Genomic DNA, 22811 nt, shown 5'->3' with positions numbered 1-22811 from the left:
TTGTTGTCCGGGAGTCGGATCTGTTCCATTCCTCAATGGCAAAAATGGACCGATTAGGCCCATTTCTACATGTGCAAAGGCTCGGAAAATATCAAAAGAACAAAAATTCCACCCAGGCACAGTTAGCCTGTGCTTTGTACACTTACGAAAATTGGACCCTTGATTTCACAAAGTGCTTTGGTCCATTTCTTGAATTGTCTTTGACATTTACAAAACAATAAGTGCATTTCTCAAAATTATTTGAGCAAATAGTATGACATCTTGGCGACCTGCAAATGCCAGTTGTGCTCAAAATGCTTCATTCAGCTCTGAAGGCAGTTGAGTCATGTTGCCTAGATAATAGTGTACTCTGAAAGGATGTCATGATGTAAACAATGGCTAAAGTTTTGCCTTTAAATTTTCAGTGTTAGTACTCTAATTTGCTGGCAGTCCATCTCATTGCAGGACAGACAGGAAAAGACTGTCCTACGTTACAACCCCTCCACCCCCCAAAAAGAAGAAATGTCAACGTTGGACGTAAAAATTTAAAAAAGGAATAGTTTTTATATGCACAACTGTCACTATATTGCACCAATTGACAAAGTAGTTTTGGGAATTCCAATTCAGATCTGAGAAATGTACTTAAGTAACTGAGGAAAAACTAAGAATTGCATCCAGACTTTTTTTTGACAGCCTGTGCACTGATGTGGTGAGCTCCATGGAGTTTGGACATCAGCTTCGGTTACAGATAAACAAGTTTGGAAGACTTTGACCTTAGTCTGTTAAAAACCATACAGACATTTTTTTCTTCTGCGCGGGATCACGAGAGTACCAAAGAAAAAGTAGATCCAGGTAGGACCATGCCATTTTGATCACTTTTTTGCAATCCAAAGCAGTCGGACGGAACACGTGACTTGTGTTCAGACCAATTCAAATCGTGTGCTTCTGAGTGCACATGAATACTGAAGCATGGGAAGTCTGCTGAGATGAGCGACACTAACTTGCCGTCACTAATGCGTTCTCGCTGCTTCGGCTATTTCTAGCAAGCAGGCAGAGTTCACTGAGGTTGCAATTACTGTATGTCCATTTATATCTCCAAAACACACATAGCCAAGCAAAGTTAAATAAAATACTTTATGCTCTTGCCAGGTTGAATGGAGTTCATCAGCCTTATGCTTTGTCCAAGGATTACTGGGTTCACAAGTGGTTGCCACTCAGTAGTGGGAAGTAACAAAGTACAAATACTATTGTTGCTGTACTTAAGTAGAATTTTCAGATGGCCACGTATATTTTTCCAGAGAGAGAAAGAGAGAGAGAGAGAGAGTAGTTGACTGGTTAGTGCGTCGGCCTCACAGTGCAGAGGTCCAGGGTTCGATTCCAGCCTTCCTGTGTGGAGTTTGCATGTTCTCCCCGTGCCTCCGTGGGTTTTCTCCGGGTACTCCAGTTTCCTCCCACATTCCAAAAACATGCATGGCAGGCTGGTTGAACACTCTAAATGGTCCTTAGGTGTGATTGTGAGTGTCAATAGTTGTTTGTCCCTGTGCCCTGCGATTGGCTGGCAACCGGTTCAGGGTGTCCCCCCACCTCCTGCCCGAAGACAGCTGGGATAAACTCCAGCACACCCCGCGATGCTTGTGAGGATAAGCGGATCAGAAAATTGATGGATGGATGGATAGATAGATGTGCTGCAGCCGATCCCAGTCGTCTTCGTGCAATAAGCGGGGTATAACCTGAACTGCTTGCCAGCCAATCAAACAGTCACATTTGCTCTCACAGTCAAATCTCTTGATGGATGGATGGATAGATAGATGTGCTGCAGCCTATCCCAGTCGTCTTTGTGCAATAAGCGGGGTACAACCTGAACTGCTTGCCAGCCAATCAAACATTCACATTTGCTCTCACAGTCAAATCTCTGGACAATTTTGATGGTTCAGTGAACCTACCATGTAATGTTTTTGGAATGTGGGAGGAAACCCGGGTTACCCGGAGAAAACCCACCCAGGCATGGGGAGGTGACTGGACGCACTTTCACTTTATGTGTCAACTGCACAGAAGTGGAACATGAGCACCTTCATGACATTGAGGACAGGCCAGAAGATGCCCACGGTTGGGCTCGGAACGTGGAAAAGTGCGCCGGGACAGGTAGAGGCAATTATGTACTCAATGGACATTGCACTATTACTGGTGCTGGATCACAAATTCTATACTTAATGTCATGTTCTGAATGGTTATGCTGACACAATTGGTTTCTTTTCAGGTGAAACAGGCTGTGCTGACTGCTTTGGATTGTGGCTATCGACACATCGACTGCGCGGCAGCGTATGGCAATGAAGAGGAGGTGGGAGAGGCTTTGGCTCTCAGGGTCGGTCCGGGCAAGGTGATGTTGTCAAGTATTTAGTAAAGTCACCTATTTCAATTTAAATCTGCAGATTCGCCCACGTCCATATTGTTGAGCTCTTTTTGTTTGTTTATTTTGTTCATACAAAGCCTCGTGATTTTTCTTGTTTTGAAATTATCTGATCAATTTAACCTTCAATACAAATCAACTCAACTTCAGGATATTAAATGACAAAAAAAGGAAATAAATTGGATGTCAGTCTTATTTGGTTTGGGGGGATGGGTGAAGGGCTTGGCTTTAATAAGAATCAGGTATGTTAAAATTTAAAGGAAATAAATTGGATGTCAGTCTTATTTGGTTTTGGCGGGGTGGGTGAAGCGGTTGGCTCAAATAAGAATCAACTATGTTAAAATTAGTAATTTGGTCATTTGACGGTTTACCGTGGTTTTAAAATGTCATGGTTTCACTTTCTGCTAAAACTGTCCAGTAAAACACCAGTAATAAGCTTTTCTTTTCTTTTTGAGAGGACGTTATTGGCTGAAATTTGATTGGCTGCTTGCAGAGAGATCACTTAACGAGCCGCCTAGGCCGGCCACTTTGATTTTCTCCTTCTCAGCTGAGCAGAGAGGGGATGGGTGAGCAGATACAGGGAGCTGGAAGGGGAGACAGGACGGTGGGCGGTAGGCAACTGTGCAAACTATAGCGGATGCCTTTTTGTTTTGTCGACATTTTCTATGCTGCGTACTCCCATGAGGGTTTTTGGCAAGCTGGCAATAGATGAAAGCTCAACAAATTGTGAGCTCCATTAACGCAACAGGAAATGTGACCCAAGTGTTTGTTTGTTGTATTACCTGCAGGCTTTGCGTCGTGACCAAGTGTTTGTAACGTCTAAACTGTGGAACACCAAACATGAGCCCTCAGATGTCGAGAAAGCGTGCAGGACCACCCTGGCCCACTTGGGTCTCTCCTACGTGGACCTCTATCTGATGCACTGGCCCATGGCCTTTCAGTGGGTGGTTGCAGCTCATTCCACCGCACTGTATGTATGAGTCATGTTGCGTGTTCTTCATATGTTCAGACCGGGAAAGGACCTGATGCCTCGGCATGAAGATGGAAGTGTGTGTTACTCTGACACGCACTACACGGAGACTTGGGCCGCCATGGAGGACCTCGTGGACAGAGGCCTAGTCAAGGCCATTGGGCTGTCCAACTTCAATGCAAGGCAGATGGATGACATCATCAGAATGGCCAGACACCAGCCTGTGGTCAACCAGGTAAACCAAAACTATCTCCACACGCTCTTAGAACTGCTGGGTTAAAAATAACCCAAAGTCGGTGAAATTGCTAACGCAGCGTGCTCATTCCACCGCACTGTATGTATGAGTCATGTTGCGTGTTCTTCATATGTTCAGACCGGGAAAGGACCTGATGCCTCGGCATGAAGATGGAAGTGTGTGTTACTCTGACACGCACTACACGGAGACTTGGGCCGCCATGGAGGACCTCGTGGACAGAGGCCTAGTCAAGGCCATTGGGCTGTCCAACTTCAATGCAAGGCAGATGGATGACATCATCAGAATGGCCAGACACCAGCCTGTGGTCAACCAGGTAAACCAAAACTATCTCCACTCGCTCTTAGAACTGCTGGGTTAAAAATAACCTAAAGTTGGTGAAATTGCTAACGCAGCGCTGGGTCTAAAAGGGACTGAGCCATTGCTGGATTTGAACATGTAAACTGCGCTGATATCTATTGCTGATTTTTTGCTTTCTTTCCATTGAAATTTTTCTATCTTTGTGCTTATTTGTTCAATCAATTAGTCATTTTTAGTATACCCAGCACATGGGTCAAGGATTTAAAGTTATCAATATAACTGTGGTTAAAAGTACTCATTTTACTAACAACATTACACGCCTGGTTTGTTAAAAATGAATCGCTCTATGCTCCAGGCAGGTCTAAAAGGGACTGAGCCATTGCTGGATTTGAACCTGTAAACTGCGCTGATATCTACAGCTGATTTTTTGCTTTCTTTCCATTTAAATTTTTCTATCTTTGTGCTTATTTATTCAATCAATCAATTCGTCATTTTTAGTATACCCAACACATGTCAGCATCAAAGGAACTGTCAGATGCTCAGAACATTGTGAGCATCCAGATTCAAAAACATAGTTTTCGTGTCTCTCTTGCTGCAGGTGGAATGCCATCCATATTTGTCCCAAGCAGATTTGCTGGCTCACTGTCGGTGAGTATCAACGCTGGATCCCCACCCTTTGTTTTCTATTCAAAGCAGAGGCTGCACTCAAACATGTGCCTCAGGTCAGTGGCAGTTTGCCTGACAGCCTACAGTCCTCTGGGCAGCGGGGATCGACCCTGGGCCTCCACCGAGGAACCTTGTCTGCTGCAGGATCCCCGACTGGGAGAAATAGCTCAACGATACCACAAGACAGCTGCACAGATCATACTCAGGTTGGAGGGTTTCAATTTCAAACCATTCGAAAAATCTAATGAGATCCAACACCAAAGCTGTGTAAACATACGGTATATTAACATACATACCTTGTTATATGACTATTTTCATACCTCTTTTTGCCAAGATAAGAACGATTAAACGGGTTCATCCAATGTGGCGGCCGGGATGTGTACGCGTGTCAAATGCTGTCAATTACGATCTGCAGGTGGCACATTCAGAGGGGCGTCGTGTGCATCCCCAAAAGCGTGACCCCTTCCAGGATCCAGCAGAACCTGCAGCTTTTTGACTTTGCCCTGTTAGAGGAGGACGTGAAGCTAGTGGACGCCTTAAATCGCAGCCAACGCTTCATCGTCCCAACAGTCGAGGTGAGCGCCATGCATGCACTCGCGCAACATGGCAGTGGATATGTTCTCAGTGACTCGACCAATTTGCTTTTCCGCAGAGGGACAACAAGAGACTTTGGCGAGATGCTGAACACCCTCATTTCCCCTTCAGTGACCCTTACTGAGTCAACACAAAATCATCTTTTCCCTCCACTCAATTCGGAGCAGAGCATTTTTGTACAAAGGCGCTTCCAAATGAAGTTGAGACGTTGTGTGAAACAAAAACAGAATCCAATGATTTGCAAATTATGGTCATCCTATTTTCAAATGAATGCATTACAAAGAGAAGATATTTGATTCAAACTGATAAAACTTGTTTTTAGCAAATAATCATGAATTTAGAATGTTATGGCTGCAACACGTTCCAAAGCAGCTCGGACAAGGTCATGTTTACCACTGTGTTACATCACCTTTTCTTTTAACAAACGTTTGGGATTGGAGGACACTAATTGTTGAAGCTTTGCAGTTGGAATTCTTTCCCATTCTTGCTTGATGTACAGCTTCGGCTGTTTCAACAAGCTCATTTAAGGAGTTTAACAGCACAAAAATGTTGAATGCTATCACACGATTGAAAGTTGTAGAGTCTGTGTGTGGCATTGACACAACATTAAGATCAACCACAGCTCACTTAAAGCTTCCTAACAGACAGTTCTGACAATTGGCAGACTCTCAGTCTGCCCAAAAAATGTTGGGGCTGGCACAGATGCATCGTGGGCCAAATGTCAATTGGGAGTGCAGGAATAGACTTTCCAAATTTCCCTGATCAAACCCTGTTGCAGCGTGACACCGTGCAGTCAGCAGCAGAATTGCCAGCAGCAGTGTCACACCTTGCGTTTGGATCACACCAACAGAGGATAGACATGAAATGTGTCATTAAAATCATGTGAACCCAAGACATGTTGAACACTTGTGAGATTTTATTTTCAACAACATAACCTTGACAAATTTAATAACATTATATGCTACTGTTTTATTTTAAAAAACAACAAAGTAAATTTTGCAATTTATTTTTCCGCCATGTCTCAAGGTCTAGCATAGAATCCCGCCACTAACTGTATCATAGTATACTGAAAATGAGGCCACTCAATAATCCCCCTGCCCCCCTTCCCCACTGGAAAAGCTCCATTAAGGTACTCACCTTCCATTTGCAAACATCCCCTTCCCCGCCCACAACAAAGCCAGGGCAAGCCAAGTGGCAGCATGCTGTCTCCAAGGGAACTCATACAAAAAACAAAAACGTAGTAACACAAAAAAAAAAAAGAGAAGCACAAAGTCCTAAAAAGGTGGAATCTGGTGAGAATTTGTACAGGTGTCATCCCTGTGCTGACCACTATGGGGCAGTGTGTACATTTTATCCATAAAGGTCATCGTCATTATTTTCATTGAAAACGGGACCTGTGCCACTTCCTCCTGTGCCGTGGCTTGGACCGCTGCCGCCTGTGGTGCTGTTGGGGAACCTGAAAACAAGGCGGAAGCGTTTAGGCCCAGGGCCCACGTGAGAAACAGGACACGCCAACATGCTAACCTCAGTTGTGTTCAACATGAATTTCTTCACAAAAAGCCGTAAATTAGTAATTGAACCAAAATCCTAAACGGTCATTAGTATGAATTCAGAATAAAATCTCGTACATAAATCACATTGCAAGAAATAAATCCCCAAGTCATTTTCAAACTTTTTTTAACCCATAATCATCATGTAATTTTACCTTTGTAGTGAAATTATGAACATTTTAAAAAAGTTTTACTTGGCCTTGTATCATCTTGAGCCAAGAAAATATTTTAAAGTGAATATAGACGTTTTGTTTAGACTGTCATCATATGCAACTTGGTGTCAAGGAGCTACTGCATGTTGATACAAGTTTAATCTCAACTAAATTAGTGCTTTGTCATCAGTTTGTGTCATCTAACCACAACTGAATTAGACTGCTATTCCCTCAGAATATATTACTCATCAACCTTTGCAAAAACATCGACATGTGCATCGTTGCAATTGGTAATAAAACGTTTTTCTAAAGTGATCTGATATTATGAGCACCAACTGCGAACTCATATGAGCCATTCCGAGTTGGGATAGGAATGCACTTTAAGATTAAACAAGATTCATAAAGAAAGCAAGTTTTAAAGCATTTACACGTGCATATAAAATCTAAATGTAATCCCTGCCTACACCTTACAAACTAAGGAGCGTGCTATTAAATGTGTAAATGTGAGAGTGCTATTGATAGCGTCTGCTGTCATGGGTCTGTCTCAGTGATGGACTGAGGCTGCTGTTGTCTTCTTCTCTGATCAAAACAGTGTCCCTAGCGGATACTCAATGAATTGCACCTTATTAAAAATATTTAATCTGTGTCTTTTATGCATTTTCTTCACTTTTAAATTATCCTGTGGGGCCTGATTGAACGGCCCGCGGACCGTATGTTTGACACGACTGCTTTACATAATCATCTCGCGGGCCGGATTAAAGTCCTTTGCGGGCCGGATCCGGCCCGCGGGCCGTACGTTTGACACCCCTGGTTTAGACTGTCATCATATGCAACTTGGTGTCAAGGAGCTACTGCATGTTGATACAAGTTTAATCTCAACTAAATTAGTGCTTTGTCATCAGTTTGTGTCATCTAACCACAACTGAATTAGACTGCTATTCCCTCAGAATATATTACTCATCAACCTTTGCAAAAACATCGACATGTGCATCGTTGCAATTGGTAATAAAACGTTTTTCTAAAGTGATCTGATATTATGAGCACCAACTGCGAACTCATATGAGCCATTCCGAGTTGGGACTTGCCAATCATTCATCAGGACGAAGGCAATCTTGCCAATACACGAGGGACCACCCGGATGTGGCCTGCTACCCCTACCCTTGCCTAGGTCTGGTTTAGAGAAACATGGGTGCACATTTTGTAAGAGGATTACATGCTGGTGTATTTTTGGAGGACATAATCTGTGAATTAGATATAATCTCTAAAACCGCTGCATTACTCTTCTAAAATGGTGCCCCAAAAGAAAAACTGATCGGAATCTAAACCTGTTCACGAGTGAGGTGCTATAGTGTACCTAAAGCTGCCGAAGCCACGACTCTGCTGCAGCGTCTGTGCAAACATCTCATATTTGCGGATGTCATTGTCGCTGACGGAGCGGCGGGCGAATCGCATGGCCTCCTCGAAATGGTCCTTCCTGATCTCTGGCACGGGGTCATCTTCTTCCACCTCCTACGACATAAACACGTGTTGGCACTACACTGAACATCACTGATGGTGGCTGAGAGAAGGGGAGGAGGGCGAGGTTGTCTGACCATGGCTAAAGGATTGGTCTGCCTCTCCCTCTCTCTGCGGATCTCGTTTTCGATGCTCTCCCTGATGGCCAGTTTACACGCCCGCTGGCAGATCTCTGTGAGGTCAGCTCCAGAGAAGCCATTGGTCATCTTCGCCAGGTAGTCCAGGTTGACATCCTAGGATGACATTTGAGAGGAAACAAAGCTCTGATGAAGGAAGGCATTATCCAAGATGCAGTGTTTTGGATGACAGACTTTACAGTGGTGTTCCCCCGCTACACCGCAGATGGTGAGGCACTCGGTTTATGTCCTATTTCACAGTTTTTCAATGCGATTGGTATTTATGACCCAGAAATGTTTTTAATACAAATGAACTTTTCTACTGTGTTAATGCTGGTTCGTGATATACAAACAGTACATTCCAACTTGCATACAAGCTTGGGCTACGTCACCACCACTGGAACAGAAATCTATTTGAAAGAGAAACTGCGCTGTATAGTAAAATATTTAAAAAGGGAAGTCGAGTCAAAAATTTATAAACAATATGTTCTATGCACCCCTCACAAGTGTGAACATGGCATTACGGTTAATATTGCGTGTGTGGACTTTGAATTACGAAGCAAAATCCACCTTTTTTTTTCTGTTTTTATCCATCTCAGGACCATCTGGCAAATGTCACATGGCCCAACTCAGAAAACAGGTGAGCTGTGATGGGTCATTACCCAAACCTTTAGGCACCGTGATTTGTCATTTCCAGTGGAAAACAAGCGTCAAAATGTCACTCATGGATGATCGGTATTGATATTGGCAGCATAAAACCCTGATCGGAACACCCATGGTGTTTAAATAAGTTTAACTGTATTTTAAATGTGGCAGTAGTAAGACTATTTTAAAGATCTTTTTATGTATGGTCTCTATGCCCACAATTTCCACCTACTGATGTGTTTACAATGGAATGATAAAGTTCACCTCGCTGATGGGACTCTTGCGGAGGTTGGCCTTCAGGATGCTCATTCGGCTCTTCTCGTCAGGCAGGGGGATGTAGATGAGTTGGTCCAGACGTCCAGGTCTCAGGATGGCGGGGTCAATGATGTCGGGTCTGTTTGTGGCGCCGATGATGAAGACGTTCTTCTTGCTGGACATGCCATCCATCTCGGTCAGGATCTGGTTGATGACGCGGTCGGCCGCTCCGCCGCCATCTCCGACGTTGCCGCCGCGAGCCTTTGCTATGGAGTCCAGCTCGTCAAAGAAAAGAACGCAAGGGGCCGCTTGACGAGCCTGGATGTATACAGATCGGGTTTTTATTAAGGACCGTGAACATTTGTGAAGATGTGAAATCATCTTGATCACAACAACAGGGTCACCAACCTTGTCAAAAATCTCTCTGACGTTTGCCTCAGACTCTCCAAACCACATGGTGAGCAACTCTGGTCCTTTGATAGAGATGAAATTTGCCTGGCACTCGTTGGCGATGGCTTTGGCCAGCAGAGTTTTACCACAACCGGGAGGCCCATAGAAAAGCACGCCCTTGGATGGGGTCATGCCAAACTTGAGGAACTTGTCCGGGTGCTCCACTGGGTACTGAATTCAAGAGGTTTGAGGAAGACATACAATTTATGACTGCTTGCAAATTGCACTCTGATGGATGTTTCGGTTTTATCGGGTTTCCATACCTGTACCAACTCTTGCAGCTCTCTCTTGACATCTTCCAGTCCACCAATATCCTCCCAAGTAATGTTAGGAACCTCGACAACTGTCTCTCTGAGAGCTGATGGGTTGCTCTGGCTCAGAGCCCACTGAACATTTCATTTACTTAAGTTAGTGAATGTCATTAAAAAAAAAAAAACATCTGAATATTGCCCACCATCTAAGATCCTTTACCTTGAAGTCATCCATGGTGACGGCGAGAGAATTCATGACTTCAGCATCGATGGTCTCATCCTCCAGATCAATCAGGTCCATCTTCTTTCTGATGGCTTGCAGTGCCGCCTCAGAGCACAGGGCAGCCAGATCTGCGCCCACGTGACCATGGGTCTCATTGGCTACCTGCCAAAGCAAACGCACATCTCAATCAACTGGCAATCACTGAGCATAAACATAATCAACATCATCAAGCTACCGTTTATTCCATTCACTGTGGTCATTCAACAATCTAATCATAAAACGAATCCTGTTGATACATTACTTGAAGTACAAACCTGTTCCAAGTCCACATCATCAGCAAGCTTCATGTTTTTGGTGTGAATCTGGAGAATCTCTAGCCTGCCAGTGGCATCTGGAATGCCAATGTCCACTTCCCGATCAAAACGACCTGAGGACATTTACAAATTCTTATTAGTTCAATTGAACGTCAACTTGATTAACGGCGGGAACATGAACGTCGCTGCTTTGTTTTGTTCGTTACCAAATCTCCTCAGAGCCGGGTCGATGCTGTTCGGTCTGTTTGTGGCGGCCATGACGATGACATGAGCTCTCTGTTTGAGGCCATCCATCAGAGTCAGCAGCTGTGAGACAATGCGCCTCTCCACCTCTCCATGGGTCTACAAAAAGACATTTTCGCAGCACAACACATGTAGGCAGCATTTAAATGGAATTAAAGATATATACACCGCACAAAGTTGTTTTTTGAACAGAGAGAAAGTGAGAGAGACAGTATATGATTTATTAATGGCCATTTCGATACTATAATCCTCTCTCTCTTTGGCTCACCTTCTCTCTCTTAGGAGCAATAGCATCAAGCTCATCAATGAAGATGATGGCAGGAGCATTTTTCTCTGCTTCCTCAAAGGCCTTCCTGAGGTTACTCTCGCTCTCTCCGGCCAGCTTGCTCATAATCTCAGGGCCTTTAGAAACAAACATTTTCATGAGAGGAATGCAGATTTTTTTTTTAATAAAATGACAAATATCTTCAAGGTCGCAGGAATGTTTTAAAGTAGTCTGAGATGCACATCATCTGAAATGAAATCACACTGACACCATTTTTATGAGAGACAAATGACAAGTGTTGTGAAAAAAGGAACTCCTCTCGCCAGTTCTAATGACAATACATTCCCATACAGTGATGCACCAAGCTCGATAATGAAGTCCTCCTAAATAGGAAATAGTATGCATACAGGTAGGATTTAATCTGAACTGTCTCCATACCATTGATCAGGAAGAAGAAGGCTCCAGTTTCATTGGCCACAGCCCTGGCAATCAAGGTCTTTCCAGTTCCAGGGGGTCCATAGAGAAGGATTCCACGTGGGGGCTGGAGAAAGCAATAGATTAACAGAATGTGCTCGTAGGACAAGTATCAAGTAGGATAATACAGTACTCACATTGTATGTATGTCATGGTAGGGTGACGATACACCAGTATCAGAACAATATGTAATGATAATTTGTGAATAACTCAGAGCATTACAGTAACTTTTGCAATGATGGCACTGGTGCGACCCAACTTTTTCAGTTGGCCGCACCACGCAGGATTTGGTCACATAATTTTGGGGAGAGTAAAACATGACCACGTTTACTGATATATAGTTATCTCAATTGGCATAATGTTTAAGATGATTTAAGAGCCATTCATCCATTTTCTAATCCGCTTTTCTGAGGGGGGAAAAAAAGAAGGGGTGGTGCTGGAGCCTAGCCAGCTGTCTTCGGGGAGGAGGCGGGGGACACCCTGAACTGGTTGCCACCCAACTGCAGGACAAGTGACTATATTTTATATACAATTTACTTTAACAAACCATACACAACAAGAAGCGGCTGGCAAAATAGGTCAATTATTTCACGTTAATAATAACATTAAAAGAAGACATTTGGGGGAAAAAAAGGGCTTTATTATTTTGTTCAAAGAAGCGGGGCCAGCTCTTCCAGTGAGGCCTCTGCGACCTCTTCCCCTTGGGAAAAACCAAAGCTTCACAGCCTGCCTATCATCAGAATCAATCAAGTCTGGCCCCAAAATATTGATTTACATTAAACATTTCAACTTTAATGTCCATTTAATGGGAATTCATTTTAAGGCGTGCCAGTTTGTTGTGGTTAATATTGTATTTTTTAATTTGATTCATATTTTGCTTTTATTTATATTACTTATACATCACATTCATTTTTGTGTTAAAAGTGGATACTGCTGAAGAATTGAATGTTCAAAGCAAGGAAACAATATAAAATTATTTTTATGTAATAATCATTAGGAAAAGAAGAAAAGAGAGCAAAGCATACCTGAGCTTTTAATTTTACATGATCTGATGTGACTGAAATGTGAGTACTGGGTCTCTCTATCACTTCTATCACGACTTCTGGCAGTACCTGCACCAGTTTTCATAGATCTCATAGCCCCTTTATGAGATAACATTTTGGACTATGGGACAAAGTGACGGCAGAACCACATTAGTGCATTTGCCTACTAAATCAGCACACGTGAGTACGTGTTTTTTTCAAAATGGATCGGTAGCAACTCGTGCTGTCACCATACCAAAATTTTGACTTCAATTATGCGTGGCATAAAATATCTCAGTACTAGTACTGAAACGACACCATGGCAAGCATATAAGTAAAAAGCAGTCAAATAACGGCTGATAGCTAAACCACTTAAAAGATAGCTAAACCACTTAAAATTCATGTTATTTTTTTAAATTAAAAATACCATTAGAATAATCAGAAACGTTTTGATAAAATAGAAAAATACATTTAACATTTTCAAACACTTTTGAAAAACCGAACCTAAACATTTAACCTTTTTTATTTGTATTTGTTTTTTTAAACACACTGATTTTTTAATGTATCTATATCCAGGACAGCAAAAAAGGCGTATTGCACCAAAAGATTTGTTTTTAAAAATAATGTTACAGTACTTATTTATTTTCCCCACCAACCAATACGCAGTCCATGTGCGGGCCGAACCATGGCACGTTATCGGTACCGATAACAAATTAAAGAGAATTTGTTGCACCACAAATTAAAAGATGCGTTCTCGCTCATGTGAATGAATGAAATTTTTACCGGTGCACATTGTAAACCTGGCCACAATTGTGGGCATAATGCTCTGGAAGTGAATTTGAAGAGAATCTCATAGCTGTCGTGTGGTGTTTTACGCAACACTTAGCAGTGAATGAACTTTTTGTCTTTGCTGAATAAAACATTTAATAATCCACTAACTATTACTATGGCAACACAAGGTGTATTTTTGTCAATTATATTTTGTCGTATGGCAAATGTACAATACAGTTTCTACACGTTTGCAATTGACTTATCAAGAAACGAGATCTAGCGTGGACATTTTTTCCCCTCCCGCAGTATAAAATCATATCATATCAGATTCCCACAGCTACTATTAAGCCTAAACTAAGATGTAACAGCAGTAACACAAGGACAATCAAATAAATGCATACCTTGACACCAATGGCCTTAAACAGTGCAGGGTGCCGAAGTGGAAGTTCCACCATTTCTTTGATCTGAGCCAGCTGCTTCCTCACTCCACCAATGTCATCATAGCCAACCTCATTCAAAGACTCCTCTTCATCCTGCAATTTTAATCAAAATTGTGAATACAGTAACGGACAGCGTGATGATTTAGTGCTCACCTCTCTCCTGATTGGCTCGCCTTCACAATGAATGACAGTGTCAGGAGCAACGATGCAGTAGGGCAAAGGATCAGTTTCAACCACTTTGAATTCCACGGCGCGCATCCCTCCTCGGACGAGGAAAATATCACCTTCCAAATAAATCAGGTAATGTTTATTGAAAGTTACAACTCACAGAAAATAATTATCAATTAGTAGTCAGATCTAGCTAGCACTAACCTTTGCGAATGGGCCTGTAAGCCTCAAGAAAATATGGCTTGAGATAAACCTCAAACAGGTTGCCAGTGATTCCCTCTACTGTGTCATCTATTGGAAGAACATGGATCCTCTTTCCATACTTTACATCAGGACATGGCTGAATGCTGAGGGAAAACATTGGACTCTTTTTATCCAAGATTAACAAGAAGCCAAGACAGATGTGCACCATTCCCCCACCTGATGACATCACCCAGTCGGACCCTCAGGTTGTTGCGGACCACCCTGTTCATTCGAACTTTTTCATCAGAGCATGTATCATCAGACAACACAATGCACACAGTCTCGCGTCTCTTTTTGCCCTTCATCAGTACTGTGTCACCACGGAAGAGCTGCAGTTCATCCATCTTGGTCTGGAGGAAATATTAGATAGATTTGACTCCACTGACAATGTTCATAAAATTCAAACAGCACTCATCTAGACAATCTGTGTACCTGAGAGAGAGACACAACACTGTTGTCTTCATTAATAGACTCATCCACAATCAATCTGTTGGGCCTGTTCTTCTGTTTGAGAATTGCAGTAGCTAGGTCATCATTTTTTGATCTAGAAGAGGAAAAAAAAACATGGGTTGTATTAACACATTAAATAGGATTTAGGTTCCAGCGTGTTAACAATAAGCAGATAAAAATGTTATCTGCTTAGTCACTTGAGTAACATCATTGCATACCCAAATCCAAACACGTGGACTATACAATTTGCATTCAAGGAATATTGTATCTTAAACTTTAGAAGAAGTGAGGGTTCAATATTCATAAATCCCACTGTTTTTTCCTGACTCACCTATTAAAAATAGGATACAAATTTACTGAACGTGTCAACAAACTGTTTTCTGCCGTTAGCCTAAGTTTGAGATGACTGGCATAACTGATGTGCGGTCAAGAAGAACAACTTAAAACAGCCATATTCCCAAAAGATTCTGTTTTTGGGTATCCGTGCTTTGCTTTTAGAATGCGTTTCCAGGTCGTTAGCTCGCCAATGTTAGCCTCGACGCTAAGTGACGGGCGAGCAAGCGAGCCCAGATGACACAGCAAAAGAATCGAGAAGAAAAACTTTGGATAGCTTTCTCGATCTAAACAAAAATATATATATGTACGTTTCTCACTAGCCGATTGTGTCGTTTCCCACGCTTGATTTCAATGTGTGTCGTACATTCGCTCAGTGAAACAATATTACACCTTTAGTGTTAACTTGGTCGCTGGGTATAAATGCTAATCGTGCTAACCAGTTAGCTTTGCGGCACTATTGAGAGTGGATGTGACGCTAGTGGCTACCAGGTTATTATTGACTCAATACATTATTTGGCGTAACATTAACATCTACTAGTCCTCATTTTCAGGCCCATGTTAGACGGGCTCTGAGCCGGTAGATTGTGTTTGCCTCGGTGTTAAAGGCCACCTCTGTGTAATGGTGGATGGCTTTGGCCTTGAAGGGGTTGCTAAGCTAAGACGCACAACAACCCGACACCAATGACTGTGCTTTGTCAAGCCGTTGTCACAACACTGTTTGCCGAAAACGTTGAACTACTAAACGACAGGGGTGGGAATCGCACCAGTCTGACTGACAATGTGTAATATATGATCGGGATAACACTTCACTGTCGGTAGATTTTGAAATGTTGTCGCTAATGCAGCCAGTGGACAAGTAACTGACCCCGTTAGCTTTGTAGCTAATTGTGTTAGCACTCGGGCTAACTTTTATAAACTTGTAAATGCTGAGGACACGTTTGTTATTACTGTTCAAAACATAATGTCTAAAAACATAGATTAACGTGTCTACTTACTCCCCTCCCGATGCCATGGTTGTCCACCTGGGTTACAACAATAAATATTGGAAATCTAGCTAAATTTGTGCTGCTTCGCCGGCTTTCGTTTTCCTACGTCGCGAAATACCACACGAATGTCCAGAGGTTTCCGTGCTTTTCTATTCTGGTGTACAGATCGCTTGATGCTCCATTGATTCTAATTGGTTGATGCCGTTCATCAAATTAGTTGACCAATAGAAAAGCAGAGGTCTGTGACGTCGCGTTGAGTAGCGTATTCCGTTGGCCAATAGCAGAAGTATAAACTGCACCTATGGTCCGCCTACTTTGATATAATTGGTCAGTTAAAACAGTGGGTAAACGTATGGTAAACCAATGAGCGCATACCGCGTTAAAGAATTGATAAATCTTAAAACATACCCCCACCCTTATTTTTCGCAGTTATGCGATAAATCTTAGCAAATTAATAAGAACATTAATAACCGAAACGCGTAACTTGCGTGTTTAGTTTCCGACCAAACCCGTGAAACACATCTACGAGAAGCGTGTCACTTGCGGAGCTCTGTCATGTCTCAGACGTCAGCATAACGCGAGTTCTTTGATTGTTGTGCATCTCGTGGTCAACGTGTATGTGTCGGTACGTCAGAGTGGCTCTGATTTCCTGGCGAATTGTTACAAAACCAAATAAAGTATAATAATGGTTGAGTTCCAATTCAAACGTGTGCTCCGAGCCCCCAAATAATCCAGGCAACATTTGTGTGCTAACAGTTTACCAAAATGAACACTATAGTTAAGTCAATTGAAGAACACACACAGCAACATCGATCCATTCTCCGAGCCGCTTATCCTCACGACGGTCGGCCATGTCGTAAACAATAATAGTGCATGCATTCATGCTTGCATCATGAATGAAGTCACCTAAGTGTCCATTTAGATAGTTATGTTATTCCTGACAGCACTTAAGAACATTATTTTAGTCCTCATTTGATGCAGTGAGTTAACATTTCAGATCATACACAAAGAGCAAAATGCATTTTTGCTTTTTCATTTCTGATGTCCGAGTCACCCTTACTATAAGGAGCATGGGCTGGAAGGTGGTGATCAATTTTACGGAGTGCGGTGTTCTGCATGCATGTCGTATACTGTACTAGTTTTCCTTGAGTATTGTATTTCTAATGGGCACATGAAACAGGTGCTTACCTTGTTTGGTGCTCATGCCTATCTAAAAATAAAAAATGATAATGTGGTGTTTTCCTTTAGACATTCATACACAGTGATACAAATAAAACACATTTATTCATTGGACATTCATTTGCAGCTACACAAATAAACACAAAAAATAAACACCATTAATGTATCTTGTGAGCCTAGCATATATTTACACAAACCAAAGTTTTTTTCTGTCAACATTTGACAAAACTTGCAAGGACATTCTTCTTCATCGCTCAAGGTGGGCTATTTGGGATCAAGTTCCTGTACTCTGAGGCGAAGCTCTGCAGAGTCCAACATGGGTCCAGACTGGGGTTCCCGTAAGTACACAGGAATTTTTCTGCAGCACACAAAAGAATAAAGATTTATGATGTGTAAATGTTTAAAAATATTGGTCAAAACTACTGGTATTCATTTCGTTGAATCATGTTGGGTACTTCCAAACGACTAAGTACCATAGCTCTGTCCAGATGCACTGAAGTATAAAAAGGTTTAAGGGTACTGGGCGTCTTACTCTACTGAATGTTTGCTGATACTCCATGTCTTTTCCCAAATTGCAGCAGCCTCTTGTTTCCTGTTGAGCCTCCACAACACTTCTCCACACCACAGTCCTGCACCCACACACTCTGGACATGGAGAGATGCACCTAGAATTACTGCGAAAGGTTCTGGTGGCAATTGGCTTATCGAAACCTGATCATAAAAACGACAACAATGCTCCTTTTTAAGTCACCTGTCAGTTAATTATTTAACAGAGTTTATCATGGATGTCATTTGCAGTGTAGAATTGAATTGCTTCCCACTGAAGAGTTTCTAATAGAGTATTTTATACACCTGATAAGGTAACCACAATACTAGAAAGACTTCACAATGATGCAGTCATTCAAGATTTGTTCATATAGCTCTCGCTTCAAGTGTAATAAGAAACCATACACAAAGTATGGTTTCTAATTACTCTTGATTGTTTGGATGTGTGCAAGCCAAATATGAATCGCTACAATGCAACAATCCATATAATTTTTTTTCAAATCAAAGTCGGAAAACCAAAAACTAAATAACGGTAAGAAAACAAAGCAAAACAAAAAAGCAAGACCAAATGTCTCAGGGACCGGTACCGATCCGGCACACTGTAATGTGAACTGAACACAGGTATGATTCAGAAGAAGCGGTATACGACTAAGTATAAATAAAGCCAAATAAAAGTGCTTACTTATCGCTCTATTTAAGGTCTACACACCTTCAAAAGCCTGCAGGCTTAGCTTGAGATCTCTCAGTGCATGTCCAAGCTGGTCAGTGTGTGCGAAGCTAATGCCCCTCCCAGCTAACGAGAGCCCCTTCATCCTCTGTAAGATCTGAAGATCTGTTCTCTTCTCATCAACCATGTCTGCAGTGGGGACTTGAGGTTGGCCCCCTATAAGTCAACGTGTAAGTTTTTCTCTGCACAGACAATTTTTGTTTGAAGGTCTGGCTAGCAAAGGTACTTGCCTTTCTCTTTAAAGCGCACTTTCACTAGCAGGTTTATACACCTATGAAGAAAAACAGAATTACTATTTGGTCAGATGTAGAGATGAAATAAGTCCTGCTTTACCAACCTTGTGTAGTGAGTTACAGCTTGCTTCCAGTCCTGCATGTGACAGTAGCAGTGACCTTGGACGAGGTACGCCGCACCCGTCCAAAACAGCATTGCCACCTGATCCTGTTCACCTTCAGCGCGCACAGCTGGTGCCTCAACACCCTCCTCTGGCTCTTCTAGCACCACATGCTCTGGCAGCAGCTCAGCCGTCGTGGAGATGACTTCGTCACATAGCGTCATACAATCAACGGGCCGCTTGGCCAAGAGCAAGGAGGTGCCGGCTTCCAGGTAAAGTTCAGGTAATCGGGGGAGGTGAGGGTCCTCGGACCATACCTCGGACAGAGAGAGAGCTTTCAGTTTTATAATGAAGCACAAAAGCTTTCTAATATACACCATGCAGAACAAATGATTGGGGCTCACATCTTAATAAACTAATGTCAGGACAGCAGACTGCCATCCTCGCACGAACCAGAAGAACTGGCTTTTATTCCCCGGACATTTTAAGTTCATAAAAAAAAATTCAAGCTCTATTAATTTTTTAAATTGTTGCTTTGCTATACCCCTAATAATAACAACAATAACATATTAAATACAAATTTATTATTTTTTATTTGATTATCGGTAATTAATTGCTTAAATGATTATAAAGTGTTTCCATAATTTTATTTTATTCTTGAAATATACAATTTTTCTAACTTATTTTATCTTCCGCCTGGCCCCCTTTTCTACAAATGACCTTGCCCATCTGTCTGATTGAATGATCACAAAATTTTGCCCACCACTGCTCTAACTTCTTGCAGAAAGTCTTTCCAAAAGAGTGCCAACTGCTCTAGCTACAAAGGAAGACTCGGTATTTACAGTGTAGGTGTGCAAAGTGTTTCGCCTTACTCCGTTTTCTTTAGAATGAATAGCAGCCAGCAGGTCCAGATAATGCTCCACAGCTTCAGAAACCCTAGAGAATCAATCACACATCTATTGATTAATGTATATTAACAAGGATACGTAAAATATTTGGGGAGTGACAAAAATAAGAGAAATTCATAATCAAAATGATTCAGAAGCAAAACAGTTCAAGGTGCCATTATTACACATAGCCCCTTTAACAGTGCTCTAGCAGCAGGGATTCAGGTGAACCTTGAATGCAGCACACATTTCTGAGCCAAACTGTGAAGGACACAGAGAGCAGTTGGGACAGAGAGCAGGCCGCGCAGGGCTTGACTCCGTAGAAGTACGGACCAGGAGAGGAGCTGATCACTGGTTTTACCAGGCTCAGTGGTGGAAGTCGACATCAGAGTCTGTGGGAGTAGAATTATTTTCATCCTTCAGAAGCATTTACCCTGAGAAGCGTGCATGTCTCATAGTTCACTCACCGAGTGCAACAAACCAAGCATTTGTATCTCCGCCTGTGTGTCGCCTTGGCGCCTGAAGATGAGTAAACTTTGGTATAAAGCACATACACTAGGAAAATCTATCTCCACCGCTTTCCTGAAACACTGCAGTGCCATCTGAGGACGGCCCTATTTAAAAAAAGGAAACATGCACACACTTAATACACGTATGCATGCTTGCAACATCATTCACATGTGTACACTTTAAAGGTAGGCTACCGTGTGGGCTAGACAGAAGCCAGAGAGCAGGTGCGTGTATGCCACAAGAGTTCTGGGAGCAGGTAGAGTGGAAGCAGCCTGCAGACATGTTAGTGCCTCTGAGCTTCGACCCTCATTTATTTTCTCGGCACCTTCATACAACATAGTAAGTAGCAGAGCACCATTTAAAGAAAAAAAAAAACAAGGTGAAGCAGATCAAGATGACATTATGGTTCACTGAAATTAATCTTTAAACGCAAAAGCTTTATATTTAATCGAGGTGAGATCACATACAGCACAAGACATTAATGAAAATCCTTTCCACCGAGATGATGTGTTTCACCAGTGTTCTGCAGGGGGCGATAATGACTCCCAACTTTAATTCTGGGCTTCATATCGATGGATCATTGCTATGATACAGCCACAACCCAGCCGCTGGGGGGCAGTGCCCTCCCCTGGGGGTGCACTGTTCCCCAGTGCCGGTCCCAAGCCCGGAGAAATGGGGAGGGTTGCGTCAGGAATGGCATCCGGCGTAAAACTTTTGCCAAGACGACCATTCGAGTTGGTAGGACGGTTTACAGGGGCGGATGGAAATTACTGACTCGCTGTGGCGACCCCTGAATAGGGACGTGCCGAAAGGAGAAGAAGAAGAAGATTGCTATGATACAGCCATACACAAAATACTTTTTGAGAGGCATTTTTTTTGGGGGGGCGGGGGGGTAGCTGCCAAAATACACCGTCTGTGCGTCTGAATAAATTGGTAAAACAAAAACTAAATTCAGTCATTTGAATTAAAAAGTGAAAATAGAGATTCACTACACACAGTTAATATTTTAATGATTACATTTTCACAATTTAGATTAGTATATGTAACAACTCATGAAAATCACAAAATCAGTCAAACGTGACCTAAGAAACAATCAAAATTATCTTCACTATAGAAATTTGGTAGGAATTGACCTTTGGGGGAGATATTTAAATATTTGAAATTGAACTACTCAAGGGTAGGTGCTGAATTGTGGTAAGAAGACAGTTGAGATTGGGTACTCGTGATACATTTCAAATATGTCAAACCTTGAGTGATGAGAGTGCAAATTTCCAATAATTGAACAAGGTTTTTTGGTTCCATCACCAAAAGAGGAGTGTTCGAAGATATGTGCCTTGCTTCACTCGTCAGGTCTTGAACTCTTGTAGAAAGCGAGGAAAACTCCCCCTGCATGAGAGGAGGGGAAAAAAAACATTATTCAAGGAATTTATTTTTATTGAACCAAAGCACACAACCGAGGAAATTGCCTCTTACTGTACCTGAAGTCCTTCTATGGCTTCAAGTGAACAGTTGGCCAACCAGATAGCCCACTGCACACACAGCAAGTTCTGTACACTAGAATTGACTGCTCTTTTCTCCATTGATGTCAGAACTGTATGCCAAACATCTGGTGGTGAGGAGGCCATTGGTTCAACACCTGTCATCTGTAAAACTATAGGAACAAAAACGGGTTGCCTTTAAAGTGAATGGATGGCATCATCATCTCAATTGTTTGCCATCATTATTTCCGTTTGCGGTCAATTCACAAGACTGACCTCTGTCCATAGTTTGTGCCAGGAGAATCTCCGCCTCTGACATCTTGGACAAACCGATGGAAAGCAAGCAAACATTGTACACCACACACAACTCCAATTGAGCGTAATCTTCAAGTGGAGGAAGACCTGAAGGAGCATAATGTGACATGAGAAAATTATTATTCCTCTCACTCGACAACACCAAACTCACAACACAAAGATAAACTAACCTTGTATTTTTTGTAAAAGTTTGTGGAAGTCAGATGACAACAACAATATAGTGTGGTTCTGCTCTCGACTTGAAACATCTCTGTTCTGGAGGCCAGATAAATAAAACGTAATTTGGATGACAAGAAACACTGTGGTAAAGTTTTTAAATATATAGTAAGTTCTGGCATTATTAGCATTATTGCCACTGCACTTAGTAAGGTACAGTGCACATGGGAGACCCATTCGGATTTATTTTTATGTCTTTAAAATTATTTTAGTGAAGGGGAAGATTCAAGTAAGTCAACGCTTTCTTCCTTTGACAATGTCAAAATTAATGTATGGAAGGGAAAAAAAAACAATTACCAGTAGAATTAAATGAGAAGCATCCAATTATGGAAACTTTGTCTCTTATTATTTGTACGTATACATCGGTGCAGGGGCGCATTAACCGAGAAGACTTAACATGAAATCAGTCAACTTTACCTTCCATTTGTTGACAAATTCGTTGTTTTCCTCGATCCATCTATCTGATAACTTAGACGGTGATGGTTGCCTTTTAGTGGACATTTACGTGCCGTTTTCAGTGAAAATGGTTCAACTTTCCCTCGATCGTTGTGCAACCGGAAATGTAATGTAAAAGACTCAGCT

At 42.1% G+C, this 22811-nt stretch overlaps 3 protein-coding genes across 6 annotated transcripts; 1 reads left to right on the top strand and 2 right to left on the bottom strand.

The window, feature by feature from the left end:
• The first annotated feature begins 732 nt into the window (after positions 1-732).
• Positions 733-5564, top strand: akr1a1a (aldo-keto reductase family 1, member A1a (aldehyde reductase)). Of its 2 annotated transcripts, XM_019866954.1 has the most exons (9): positions 733-831; positions 2032-2121; positions 2237-2356; positions 3175-3326; positions 3396-3591; positions 4508-4557; positions 4632-4781; positions 4991-5150; positions 5228-5562. In XM_019866954.1, the coding sequence occupies exons 2-9, from the start codon at positions 2041-2043 to the stop codon at positions 5291-5293; spliced, it is 975 nt and encodes a 324-aa protein (XP_019722513.1). In that variant the 5' UTR covers positions 733-831; positions 2032-2040; the 3' UTR covers positions 5294-5562. The 2 variants fall into 2 exon arrangements, with proteins under 2 accessions (XP_019722513.1, XP_019722514.1); XM_019866955.1 differs by lacking the exons at positions 733-831; positions 2032-2121; positions 2237-2356; positions 3175-3326; positions 3396-3591 and adding an exon at positions 3683-3925 and having other exon boundaries at positions 5228-5564.
• Positions 5565-6065: 501 nt separating this feature from the next.
• On the bottom strand, positions 6066-16200 carry vcp (valosin containing protein). Its single transcript, XM_019866922.1, has 17 exons — positions 16048-16200; positions 14699-14810; positions 14444-14616; positions 14228-14370; positions 14009-14139; positions 13817-13948; positions 11587-11689; positions 11152-11285; positions 10847-10982; positions 10641-10753; positions 10324-10488; positions 10116-10238; positions 9811-10023; positions 9412-9720; positions 8464-8619; positions 8226-8380; positions 6066-6625 (listed from the first exon to the last, which is right to left on the bottom strand). Exons 1-17 carry the CDS (start codon positions 16062-16064, stop codon positions 6520-6522), a joined length of 2421 nt encoding a protein of 806 aa, XP_019722481.1. The 5' UTR covers positions 16065-16200; the 3' UTR covers positions 6066-6519.
• A 1103-nt stretch (positions 16201-17303) lies between these two features.
• Positions 17304-22802, bottom strand: fancg (FA complementation group G). Of its 3 annotated transcripts, none has more exons than XM_019866929.1 (14): positions 22647-22802; positions 22184-22268; positions 21975-22100; positions 21699-21871; positions 21468-21606; positions 20415-20545; positions 20178-20324; positions 19942-20102; positions 19696-19759; positions 18827-19140; positions 18720-18760; positions 18472-18645; positions 17750-17861; positions 17304-17575 (listed from the first exon to the last, which is right to left on the bottom strand). In XM_019866929.1, exons 1-14 carry the CDS (start codon positions 22728-22730, stop codon positions 17482-17484), a joined length of 1845 nt encoding a protein of 614 aa, XP_019722488.1. In that variant the 5' UTR covers positions 22731-22802; the 3' UTR covers positions 17304-17481. The 3 variants fall into 3 exon arrangements, with proteins under 3 accessions (XP_019722488.1, XP_019722489.1, XP_019722490.1); XM_019866930.1 differs by having other exon boundaries at positions 18827-19134; XM_019866931.1 differs by lacking the exon at positions 22184-22268 and having other exon boundaries at positions 22647-22745.
• Positions 22803-22811: the final 9 nt, after the last annotated feature.

The sequence above is a fragment of the Hippocampus comes genome, unplaced genomic scaffold (genome assembly GCF_001891065.2).
Source record: "Hippocampus comes isolate QL1 unplaced genomic scaffold, H_comes_QL1_v1.1 scaffold322, whole genome shotgun sequence".
Taxonomy (NCBI): Eukaryota; Metazoa; Chordata; class Actinopteri; order Syngnathiformes; family Syngnathidae; genus Hippocampus; species Hippocampus comes.
The sequence above is the reverse complement of the archived record's forward strand: the minus strand, read 5'-3'. Positions and strand labels throughout refer to the sequence as shown.